At 45.0% G+C, this 12811-nt stretch overlaps 1 protein-coding gene across 3 annotated transcripts in view; it reads right to left on the bottom strand.

Annotated features, from left to right (window-relative positions):
• The window catches only part of ELL (elongation factor for RNA polymerase II), a 56532-nt gene that overhangs the window by 3620 nt on the left and 40101 nt on the right, over nt 1-12811 (bottom strand). For all 3 annotated transcript variants that reach the window (XR_012677573.1, XM_075175617.1, XM_075175618.1), the window contains exons 7-11: nt 10507-10603; nt 6944-7439; nt 3914-3980; nt 1754-1925; nt 808-852 (exon numbers count right to left, since the gene is read on the bottom strand). Coding sequence is in view for 2 of the 3 variants with exons in the window: in XM_075175617.1 (XP_075031718.1) it covers nt 808-852; nt 1754-1925; nt 3914-3980; nt 6944-7439; nt 10507-10603 (877 nt within the window). In the remaining variant the exon portion in view is untranslated. The remainder of the gene's footprint in view (nt 1-807; nt 853-1753; nt 1926-3913; nt 3981-6943; nt 7440-10506; nt 10604-12811) is intronic.

Raw genomic sequence — 12811 nt, 5'->3', positions numbered from 1 at the left:
AGCTCCAGGAGCCTCATGACAGGGAAACGACTGCAGCTTGAGCGAGGCTCAGCCTAACTCAGAGCAGCTGGGCCACACACCTTAGCTTCCAGCAAGCATCACCTGCCCTTTGCCCCACGTTAGCACTGAATTGTGCAAGTCTGGGAGCTTTAGAACAAAGATGAACTTGCAACACACAGAGAATGTCTTCAAAAATCCCTCAGGGACAGCAAAGCTCAGGGCCATATTCGTAGATTTTAAAAAACCAAACCCCACCCCTGGCGTATGGATGCCCCAGCCTGCCTCGGCATTTCTACCTCACCCAGCTAAATCACAAATCCCTCCAGCCAACAACTGCTGCTTTACGTATACATACAGAGATGCGAAGTATCCTGCGTGCCCCACGCTCCAAAAAGCCCCGCTGAGCCCCGCAGGGGACTATGTACCCAAGAGATCCACACTAGAGGCTGCGCTCAAATCGCACCCCGTATACCACGACCTGGAGGATCCTGTTACCACTCAGGCCGCGCATCTGAAATGCAAACTGTTCTTTCACTTGATGGGGTAAAGGCACTAATTTAACACATTTTGCTCTTGTGCTAGCATGCCACTAACGCAGCTGAATGCTCCCCAGGATCCAGGAGCAGTCTCGACTCCCCGCAAACCCTTTCTGATCCAGGAAGGGACCACTTTTTGGACAAGCTCGAGCCGAACAAAGATCTGCTAGGAAGCTTCAGACTGGGTTTTTCACTTGGCAAGTACCCATCCCTTTCAGTCACTAGGGGCACCACCCAAAAGCCTTTTTTGTGGCCAGCTATTTTTACTTACCTTTTTAATTTTCCGGTATTCCTGTAAAATTTGATCATGGATGGTCTAAAAAGGAAAAGATAGCGTATTATTTTCAGAAGAGCCAACAGTCCCGCAACCTACTGCAGTAGGCAAGCATCTACTGATGGCTCAACGTACACACTTCCTCCAAATACTGACCAAAATCTACTCCCTCCACGACTTCCCCCGTGAGATCTGATGGCTACAACCAGCCTCACTGGCTGACTATACTGGTGCTGACACCAGAAGCACTGGAAGGATCAGGCCCCATTCCCCAGCCATGACAACTACCTGTAACAGGCACTTGGGTTGGAGGGATAATTGACATTTCCTCCACAGCTCGGACTAATTTTTCCACGAGATATAAAAATAATTCAGTGAGGAATTACTGAATTTCTCAGAGGGGGGAAGGATGTTTGAGGGAGGAAACAATAGGTGCTCTGTAAAAATCTGTTTATTATATTCAATGAGACTGACTTTCTCAAGATAATGAATAGTTAAAGCTCTTTCAACTATTCGACAAGTCGAATAATGCTACATTATTAAGATCAAAGATTCCAAAGAAACAGATGACCCCGTTCTAACTCCCCTTCGAGCCCCGATACACTACCATATGTGCGAATATGAGTTTTCTGGCTGGGATACACTAATAGCTTCCAGCAGCTTTTGGCTGAAGACGCCAATTGTCTCACTGAGGCCTTTCCTTGTCAACAAGTACCATGATGTGTGCTCCAGCTTGAAACCGAAAGAACACAGAGCTGTTTTAAGAACAGTCTACAAAGCCGTCAGCTGTGTGCACGTTCTGCATCCACCAGTTCGGGGCTCTGGGCAGTACGTTTCAGACACCAACCCATCCCAAACAGCCCCACATACAGAGCAACTAAAACGAGCTGTAGCATTGCCACTTGCAGAAACCGCTTTTGGGAAGATGTGTTTCTGTTTCTACCTTATATTCTTCAGAGCCCTGCAAAAGTTGCTTCAGCTTGGCATCTAACTGTGTAAACCGTCGAGTTATCCTCTCTATCCGAGCGTGCAAGTCTCTGTACTCGTTGTATTCTGCATTGAAGTCATTTTTGTAACTCTGACGCTGCTCCGAAGAGGAAATGGCCGCGTATTTTCTGGAGGGACAATAGTTTAGTTAATCGGTTTAGTAAGTCTTCTCTCCAAACAGCACGAACACTGCAAGGCTAAAACCAGGATGACAAGTCTACCAGGCGACTGCATTTGAAAACAAATCTCACGATTTGGAGGTAACTGTCAGGATTACTGCCTTGACCTCTGCGTAAAACAAGACAGCGTTTACTCCCAAAATTTCCTATCTATGCCAGATAGGGTGGAATAAGCAGGTACAGCAAAGCCTGGGAGCAGCTGAGGGTGTAGGAGGACGTTCAGATAGCACTGCTACAGTTTTTCTAACTCCTGCTGTCCTGCAGAACATGGAGTTCTGCATCTGTGCCAGACCTTGGAACAGCAGGAATACGATGCTTCCAGTGTTAAGAGTCTTTAAAGGAACACAAAAAGCATTCAGCTATCGTTGCAAAATGCTCACAGTACGACTGTGTCAAGCGCACCACAAGGAACCACGTTGAATAGACGGAATACATCTCCACTACCTTCTGAAGACACCCAATGTGCATTGAACACAAGCGCTCATGTTTAACATTTGCGCCTTTGAGGCCCTTTGAAAGCTATTCAGCTCAACAAAAAGCAATTAAACCTGACATTCTGCAGAAAGCCTAGCAGCCAGTCCTCTCTGATGGTAAAACTCATCTCTTTGTAGGTGAGGACTCTAATTTGCCACCTTACTTGTCTGCAGCAGTGCCAGCTCAGTGCATGAACACGTATAAGCTAACTTAGGTATCAAATTAAGGGAAAAACTTTCACTCTGTTAACCTAACGCGCTCTAGCCTTCAAGAACTGACTCCTTGCTAGGGGTTGGTACAAATAAGCATCTACACAGGATATGCTACCACGAGATAAGGGCAGTTGTCCTCACCGGTATGAAACATAGGCCTCCATGATCAAAACAGCAGTGACAGCTCTTATAATTTAAGGAGCTGACCACCAAAACAGTCAGATCGTACCAAAAGGTGAGACAACAGACCTTACAGGAGTTCATAAACCTTACACTATTTCTTTGGAGACAGACCGAGGACCTGTAATACCCCTCTATAGGAGGGATCAGCACATCTGTTGCAAGAAAAAAACCCCCGCCATCCACATTCTTCTGAATGGTACCAGAAAAGTCAACTCGAAGCGGTTGTTTGTATCGTTCACACAGCCCAGCAGACCACAGTTTTGTAACCATAGAAGAACCCTATATATCCTCCAGTCAACTCCAGGGACTGCTCCTGCAGTGCCAAGAGTGGATGCCTCCTCCTCCTCCATCTCTTCCCTCCGAGTGATCACAGCACAGCCAAGCCAGATCCGATGGCATTAAACAATCCAGGCTGAGACGTGCACAGGGAACATCACCCACAGCTACACTTCTTCGCTATCATAGAGCTTTGTTTGTAACAGGTTTGGTTTTATGCAAATTTTTGGCTTTATGCACAGGGATTTTTGTGCTTCAGCAGACAAGTATATTGTTTAATTAACCTCAAGGGGATCTGATTAAAAAGTCAAGAGGTGAAACAACTCACATCCTAACCCACGGGTTATAACCTTGCCATGAAGAATATTTCACTGGTTTATGTAGATGATTTTGGCTCTGAACAGGGGAAGAATTAACTAACCTCTCAAAATCCTTTCTTGCCCTGTCTTCCATAACATTAAAGCAGATCATTTCCTCTCAAAGTTTCCAAATGTAACATGGAGATGTTTAATCCTCTCAAACCCCTTCAAGGTATGATGTTTCTTGAAGTACTCTGAGAATGGTTTATAGGAAGATAACCTTGAACTCCACGAGGAGGTAAAGAACAGATCTGACACCAAGTTTAGTCTCAGGAACTATCTGCAAAGTTGGATTTACTCTTTCTTTTTTTTAAACCCACCTTACAAAGTTTTATCGAGTAACAATAAAGTATGACAAAAATCCCCACTACATTGTGATTTTTAGCTTGAAACACGATCCCAAAGTGATGAAGCAACTGATAAATGTACTTACAATAAATAATCTGGCATTTCTGAAGTTGATGTTCGTACACTAGAATTATTGCATGTTCCATTTAAACCTGAAAAAATAAAGACTTGTTTATAGACATCCTTAAACTTTAAAGCTCTATGCAATTAAACTTCAAATTCATAAACTTATTTGCAATATATAGTTTATCGAATTCTAAAGTATTTCTGTTTTGCTTTGAACTGGCGAAGACAGAAGATCCACAATAAGGTGGGTGAAACCTCAAGGCTTCTCTAATATTTGTCTGTCAGCAAAACAGTATCAACATTAGCCAATGCACTGGGCAGCAAAAAAACTTAATTTAATTGGTTTATAAACACTGTCTGCAGGGAGGGATAACACTGATATCACCACTGCTACACTGCAAAACAAACTGATGAGTCCAGATGAGCAGAAGAGAGAACTGAGCAAGGCGCACATCTTTTCTCCCGATTTTACACTGTATAGATTCCTACTGTCGATACTCTGGACTCCTACAGGGCGCAAAGAGGTTTATAAGGCATGCAGCTTTTTCCTCACATAGCCCTACTGCCCTGCAGACAAAGTGCTCTCCGCTCTGTGAAGCTGAAGAAACATGAATCGAGCATGGCTCAACTAAGAATGTTTAGGAATTTAAGCAAAGGGCCCCAAGACCTCAGGAGGACCGGGATTCTGGGCCCGAAACAGACCCCATCCTCAGCCTAAACCGAACACTGCATTGCTAATTTGGAGGAAGAAAGCAGGTTTGAAAAGGGGTATTTCTCAAACTGTGTATTACCCTGAAAGCCCTAATCGGAAAGTCAAATGCATCCATGAGAAAGCACCAAAACAAGAGGCAAATGGAGAAGGCTGCGAAGGATTTAATTCAACCGCTTTGCAAAAATGTATTTCTTCTTTCCAAGTCTGTTACTCAGAGCAAGCAGTACCCTGACTGCGCAATTTCCCCAGATGCTCAGGGAAGGCGCGCGTGAGCCCTAGGCCTCCCCCACCCCTACGCTCACCTACACTACTTTATGGTTATTACCCCAGGCACACTGTAGGGAGCACGAAATGCTCAAGTAGTAAACACAGGCATGTAAAAGCATTAACCTAATTGTATCTTTTTAAAAATCTGTTTTTCTCTGGATTTCCACAGAAAGGCTTTCCCAAGCAGAATGGAAGAACGGCAGAAGACTCGTGTCATTATGAACACCCCCGTCTCGATTCCTGCTGCAGACGTTTGCAGACAATTCTGCTTTCCTCCTTACCTGACCACCAGCGTGAGAGATGCAGAACGTGGGGAAGGAAGATCATGGAGGAGAAAGGGAGAAAAGAAGGTTTATTTTGCCTATGAGTGCCACCTACTGTCTGCTGAAAGGACCCCAAAGGTCCCTCCACCGCCTCTTGAACAAACCTCCCAGGAGAAACTCTGCTTCTTGGGCCGCCCCTGGCCCAAGGGGGCTTAGGGAAGGCTGCCAGCCATTTGCTGCAGACAAAAGAAGCAGGATTAGGCCCATGCTATCCGCATGAAGTAAGGCACAGAGGAAAAGATCCCAATTCAGATGCGAGCTGGCTGTACGAAATCCAAGCAGCCACTGACCACATCCTGTTTATGATTACTCCCAAGTCCAGCTCGGATTTGTTACCTCGCATACATCAGCGGTGCAGCAGGAACAAAACCCGACTCCTACTAATTAACAAAGAGCCAGTCATTAAGCTGTTTTTAAAGCACAGCAGAAAAGGTGATAAAGGGTCAGCAACTTCATGAAGAAAGAATTCAGGGTATTTGGTATTTATAAGAAGCACTGACAAAAACGTACATCTAGAGAGAGAACGTGTGTGTATCTATCCACCACCATTCATGACAGAAGGTACATGGGGAAGAACAACAACATTCACAGAAAAAACTAGGATGGAAACAAAAGTTAAGATCAAAGTAGAAGTATCTGAAGAGCGTGGTTCTGCAGTGCCACACCATGATCAGGACTACAGACTGTCATCAAAAAAATCACCGGTGAGCAATCAAAATGCATTTTGTAGGTGCTACAAAGACTGCGGGGAAGGTGAGAGCTAATATCGTATTAATCCGAACGCCCTATGAAGCTCTCCCTTTCCAGGAATTCAACAAATTAGTTTTTCAAGTTACTGTCCCTTTTGAGCCCAAACTGGATGATTTTCATGCACCAAGCATGAAGAGGAACTTAGTGTCAGAAAGTAGTAATGGGGCAAAAGAAAACAAGATGGATCCAGCAAGAAATTTAACAACTGATTGGGGCTGCAATATTCCTAGGGGCTGCAGGGGAAGTCCCACCACTCCGGGGAGTCGTAAGAAAGCCTAATGAAACAGCAGAAAACAGGAAAGCTGCAGGCACTGGCAAGGGAACGGATTGGGTCAGCCAACATATATTCTCCGCTCTAAGAGTTAGAAATATACTGGTTTGATGGAAAACATTTTCATTGCATCTCAATGGGTCACAGATTCACGGTTGTGTTAGTCCCTGAAAAAATACATTTAGAGTAATGGTGGGATACAACAGGGAAGCTCTTTCAGCCTGAAAGAGCTGGTTGTATACTGCTCTAACAGCATTTATCACAAGACTTACCTATCATTTCTTTTGTATCCAATATTAAAAGCTTTTGTGACTAACTTTTCATTACCGAGTTAAAAATCAATACAACAGTCATCACAATACCAAACACAAGCAGAAGAGCTGTAAGTAATCAAGCAGCACTGCTTTTTCCAACAGATCTTGATGTCTGCCTTTCATCCCCATATATTAATACAGCTTTTAATTTAACAAGGAGAAACATGACACGGTCTGAGGCAGTTCCAAACAGCATGAAAGGTTAAACAGGAAAAACCTGATATCCTCTTTTGAGAGGAAGCGCATTTGTTGATTTGTAGGTAGGGACAGCGATATTATTTCGTTAACCACACAGTCTCCGCAAGTGGACACGCAACCTCTTTCCTCAAACAGATTTAGAGCAGAAATCATAGACAGCCGATACCAGTATTATCTTAGCACAAGCCTACAGGACCTCTCGGACCGTACATACCTGTGACCTGTTCCTGGGGAACACTAACTAAGTCAGCATTTTTTATTACTTCACAGTCCTGCTTCTCCTCTTTGCATTTCTCTTCATTTTTCTTCTCCTTTCTCTCCTTTTCCTTGTCTTTGTGCTTTTTGGATTTTTTCTTGGTTTTTACATACGAGCTGCAATTGTGCTTGCTCGTTTGGGGACAGTCTGTTGACAAAGGATGAGTCAGTCTGTCAGCCGTCTCTGGGTTCTCACAGTCTCTGCCGTTGTGAGTCAGGTCATTGCTGACATCCGAAAGGGGATCGTGAGGCCTCGGCAGCTCCAGCACCGGGAGGCTGGAGCTGGAGCTCACCGATTCCGGGAGAGCCGGCGGCAGGACAGGGGCAGGGGCGTCCTTCCCGTTGGAGGAATTCAGTTTCCCGTTGAAAGTGGGCTGAGTTCTGTGAGCCAAATGCGAGATCCTGGGCTTTTTGTTGGCCAGGGGATCGATAAACTCCAGAGGCTGGGATCGTTTCTGGAGAGGAAAAAGGAAAAAAAAAAGAATCTTGAAGTCCTGAGGCCAGAATTTTGGATGCTGTTACCACTAGGTGGTGGTGCAATACCAGAGAACAAGGGAGCATCCCCAGAAAAAGAGCTCTGCTATCAATGAGAGCTGCCAGCAAGTGTCCCAGCTCAGGGCTGGTCCTGGACACAAGCTCCAGGACCACCAGGTCCTCCAAAAGCTGATCCATCCCAAGCCACTTCCTGACAATCCCGACAGCCGCTCTAGAGCCCGTGGCTCGGTGGGAGAGCTTACAGAAACCCACCATCACATCAGCAGTTATTGATCTCCTGCACTATTCATACACAGGCCATGCAACCCAGCCTGCTCTCGTTGCATCTTATTTCAAATCTAGCCCTTTATAAATAAAACCCTGTCCTTCACCCGCCCCTTGTCCCAGCCACTCAGCAGAGAATAGAAACAACCATAAAAACATCTGTCCTTCTGGTTGTGGCATGACATTTAGAGCACCTCAAAGTCTCTGCGAAGGAAAGATGTGCTCAGACCTCTGGAGCAGGGAGGGATTCACAAGTTCTGCATTTCATTCCCAACTGATTTTACCAACTCTGTGGTCAACAACTCTACCCTTGCAATACCACTCCTTCCTCTTTTCAAGAAAGAGGCATTTCCCGGAAGAGGTGAGAAATCGTCAACTGTTAACTTCTCAGAATTTAAGGCAAAAGAGGACATTGCAGTAGTTTTAAAAGCCACATCACACAGGCCAACATGACCTGAGTATCCCTTTTTAAATAAGTGTAGATAGAGAAGTGGCTCCCAGCTGTCCCCATCAGCCCCACCTGGACAGTCACAGGCTTGGAGCAGCTCTGTGTGCCCATACCTCCCAGTAAGCCGTTGCCTACGGACTGCGGGTTAGCCCGGGGAAGCTGCATCGTGGAAGAACCAATCCGCAGAATTGGTCAGCAGAAAGAAGAGCTGAACGCAGAGCCAGAACTACGGCGGTCGGGCTCAGTCCAGCCTGAGCCAGCCAAAATTACCTTGGACAGCCATCAGTGCAGCGGTGTGTGCCTGCCTGGCAGCACAGGGCTGCAGAAACTCTGAGGACAGATTATTTAGCGCCCGGAGGAAAACAACCGATAGTTCTGGTTATTTCTTTTGGATATTTTATTGTTTCCTTTATGTCTCAGGCAGGACTGCGATGTGTTTGCAAATGGAAATTTTGTTCCATCACAGAAGTGCAGCTGGATGCACGGCTGCTTTGTCAGGGAGCCACCAGTTCGCTCCTTTTCCCCCCAGTTATTATTCCTCTTTGCTAACCCCAGGGGTCTCAAGGACACTGCTCAGTGGCAGGAATCCCTTCCACCTGTCAAGGTAATTACAAAGGGGAGCTGCTCATACTGCCACAGAGCTCAAGGGGCAAGGACAGCACGTCGAACCGGCTTCGCAACATCACTGCCTTCCCAGCCGCACACAAGTAATGTCCATCTGCCAAAAGGAGGGGCCATTCACTTTGACGACAGGTCTCAGAACAGGCGACAGGTCTAAGAACTGCCATCTTCTACTATTCCTTCTCTAGAGCCGACAAGTACCAGCTTCACCTCTTTAGTTACGGGGTGGTATATGCATGCAATACCTGCTCTGCCATGCTTCCTTAGAATTACCAGACCAATCTTTTTCTTTGCCTTCATTCCACAACTGAGCTTTCCCAAAATATTTTGCATTCCAGACTACCAAATCCCAGTCCTCTGCTGCGACTGCAACCATTAAGCAGGCATCCCTTCTCTAAATAGAAACTACAGCTATAGAATATAAAAAAAATGACTGCTTATGAAAATGAAAGCTGTCTGTGGTTTGCTGTCTGACACAAGCCTTGTTAGAAGCACTGCTGGAAACGTTTATATTCCATGTTTGGTTGCCCCTGTTTCACTAGCCTCTTCTAGATGCAAACCCATCAACCACCCAAAGTTTCAACTGGGTCATCTCAAGAGACCAGAAACATCCCCTACAGACCTTTGCGTCTCTCAAAATACGTACAGCCAGAAAGGAGATGATTTTTCAACCGACGTTTTTTCAGAATCAGGTTAAGAAAAACACAAGACCAGCCTCTTAATAGCGCTGTGTCTTTCCAAGCTAACTCGAACGAAGGGGATCATTCTTTATTGGGCAGGAACATGCCCACAGCAGAGCAGGAGAGGATTTGGAATTAGCTACCTGGCAAACAAGTTGCACAGTTCTTGTTCTTAATTGAGAATTGCCTCCCTCTCACTGCCAGAAAGCACATAATTTCTTTACCTGCTAATATTCTTTGCCACTAATCCTCAGTGCGTCTGTCCAGACAAGTAGGCATTACACATTCCATTGGCAGGAGGAGAATAAATACTCAACTTGTCTGGGCTGACCCGCAGCAGAGAAAGGAAGCCGGCATTTCACAATGTGGCAAGAAACACCTGTGCTAAGAGATACTAAGGGGAGCGGGGACAGACTGCTTAACACACAAGCCAATGCAGCTCCTTCGCAGTTCATCATCATGGAAAAACAGCTAAAACGTGCTTTTCACAGCTCCATGCACTGGCATCTCAACAAATCAAAGAGCAGACCAACCTGCCCCTGATCTGTCACGGCAATTAGGTTGCAAAAGGTCAAGGTTTTTAATAACTCAACCGTGTTTGGGAGCTACTTATTACTGCTTCGTTCCAGTCAATTATTAGTAATGAGTAAAACACAAGCTCATTCTCCCAGGAACTCCAAGAGGGATGCAGGCCCTGTGAAAAAAATTTAGCCCTTAAAACTAAGCCTAAGACACACTGTCAGAGATCCTCCCCATAGGCCATCACTGAACCGCATCCAGAGGAGAAACAGATGCTGAGGAAACACAGAATTAGACTAACTTAATAAAACAGAAGAAAAACCCCAACAACCTATTGACCGAACAGCCTCCAGCAGCAGGTGATTACGGTGTGCAGACAGGCTGAACGGCTCAGCCTGGACCTGCGTCCAGCAACCAACCCCACCCAAGGCAGATGGGGCCAGTTGCTGGCTCCGGGCTGACCAGACCCGACGCCCCCGGAGAGGGATCACCTACCTGGGGAGGAGAGCTGGAGTTCACGTTGTCTTTCGGTGGACTCAGGGAAGGCGCTTCTCCTTGAAAACCGCTACTGTTCTGTGGCTGACAGAGTTTCCTGAAAAACAGAATTTAGGGCTGTTCAAAATCCCGTGCTTGACAAGCCAGGAGATGGTATTTCAAACCTTCCCGCAGAGCAAAGAGCCTTTCTGCGGGCCCAAATTCTGCCTGCTTGAAGGTGCCGGGAAAGTAGCTCGTCCAGGCACTTACAGTCTCGATCTCGGACAAAATCTAGGAAGAAGGAACTACTACAGGAAAATATCAATCAACAACATATGGTAATTGCTTATTTCTTTCTTGCCTTTCCATGACTTTTGTAATTCTCTATGAATGGAGGTAACACCTTGGACTGACCCTGCCGCTGTTGCGGCAGGGAGGGAGGGAGGAGGCAGGCTGAGCTATCAGACACGCGAGAGGATTCCCTACCGAGGATGGAACTTATTTTCCGAGAGTTTTACCTCTTTTCTCTTGAACTGGTGACATAAGTATTATAACAAATGAATTAGAACCTTAGAAAAATAATCCATATGCAGATTAGTAAAAACTGGCATTGAACTTTGAAGTGTATAGGATATAGATGTTCTTGTTACTGACTGAAATACAGCTCAATAAGCAAGACATTATTTAAACTAATTTCTGCTGAGTTTGCCTCACCCGGTTAAAATTGACTTCATGAGAAAATTCAGAAAGCAAGCACACTGAAAAGGGGCCGAAACTCAAGGTCAGATGTTGAGGAGTAAGCTCTCCCACTCATTAGCACCATTAAATCAACACTGTACAGGAACAGCAGTCCTCTTTCAGAAGCAAGCTCCTCTGGGTCCAGGAAAAGCAGGATTGTAACAGGAACTGTGGTGGTGTTATTGGTCCACTAGGATTTACATTTAGGGCTTCATAATAATACTTTTAAGTTGCATCATGCCAAATAGCACGACTTTGGTCTTTATCTGCGGTATTCGACAAACAATAGAAACCTCTTGTAGCAAAAAAGTACAATGCAAGTCATTCTAATCACGTAAGTGCGTTAATTCACATTCACGCTGGGTATCTCCACTCCCCGCTGCCCAAGGGGCTCCAGATCTCTCAGTAAAGTTTCATAGCGCGCCAGCTTTGCCCTACTCTTCTGACACCAGCCAGATTGCCCGTATATTAATCAACCAGGAAAAACTACTGTTGCATCAAGTTGCAGCTGTCAAGCTGAAAAAAAATTCAGGGTTAAAGGTTTTAATAAACTAGCTCTGCAGTCATTTTGTCACCAGCTGTACAGCCTAAATAACCAACGTCTAAATTCTTCCACAAGAGGCTATAATCAGCTTTAAAGCGCACACATCTTTTTCAAACACTGGGAAGATTATTTCAGAGATAGAGCCCACGACTTTACAAGATTTTCTTTTAACCTGAGCTTGAACCTTCGGCCGTATTGCAGCAGCATTTAGATGTCTGCAGTTTCGCCGTTCTGGCTTCAGTTGCTGCTTTGTTTAATTTCATTTAGAACAATCTCAACAGCCACAGATCAACTCAAGAAAAGTACTCAGACTGTGAAAACAGGAAGGGGAACAGTGATATTCCATAAACACCGCAGTGAAAGTGGCTTTTTGGATGCCGTTTGACTAGACTGAGCAACCTTGTCACATCTCCTAACGTGTTAATTATGGATTTAAAAAAAGTGAAAGACTACTTTCAATTCAGCAGCTCTTGTAACGGCAGAATAACATTAGACTACAATGGCGAAAGAAGGAGGGAAAACACAAACAACATGAGGAAAAATGAGTTAGTCTAACATGGGAACTGTTAGATATAGTTTTAATATTTGCAGATGTGCTAATTATTGCAGCCGATGAACCATCGAGTAGCAACCGGACCTGAAAACCAAGAGGACATTTAACAATTGGCTGGATCTAGGCAACCACGCAGACTACCACAGCCAGCTACGTAAAGTCCTACGTCTGTTGCCTGTGCCCTTTTTGTGAATGTTTTTCTACTGTCTTCAACCCTACATGTTTTTTCCATTTTGTAGCCTCATTACCTGCATTGGCTGAGCGGGTCTTTGTTTGTACAGTTGAATACATCCTTTCCAAGGCCTATTTTTAGACCTTCGCATAACTGAATGCCACAATTCTAGAAGAAGCAGTAAACATCGCTTTCTACAGGGAGAAATGAACTTTTTTGAAAGCATAAAGATTGCATGGCAGTTGTATTTTTCCATTTAATTATAATTCAACATCAAGGCCATTTAAATGAGTTTGATTTTTCTTTAGCATGCCAAAGC

The sequence above is a fragment of the Calonectris borealis genome, chromosome 28 (assembly GCF_964195595.1).
Source record: "Calonectris borealis chromosome 28, bCalBor7.hap1.2, whole genome shotgun sequence".
Classification (NCBI taxonomy): domain Eukaryota; kingdom Metazoa; phylum Chordata; class Aves; order Procellariiformes; family Procellariidae; genus Calonectris; species Calonectris borealis.
Note: the sequence above shows the minus strand (reverse complement) of the source record. Positions and strands in the feature narration are given on the sequence as shown.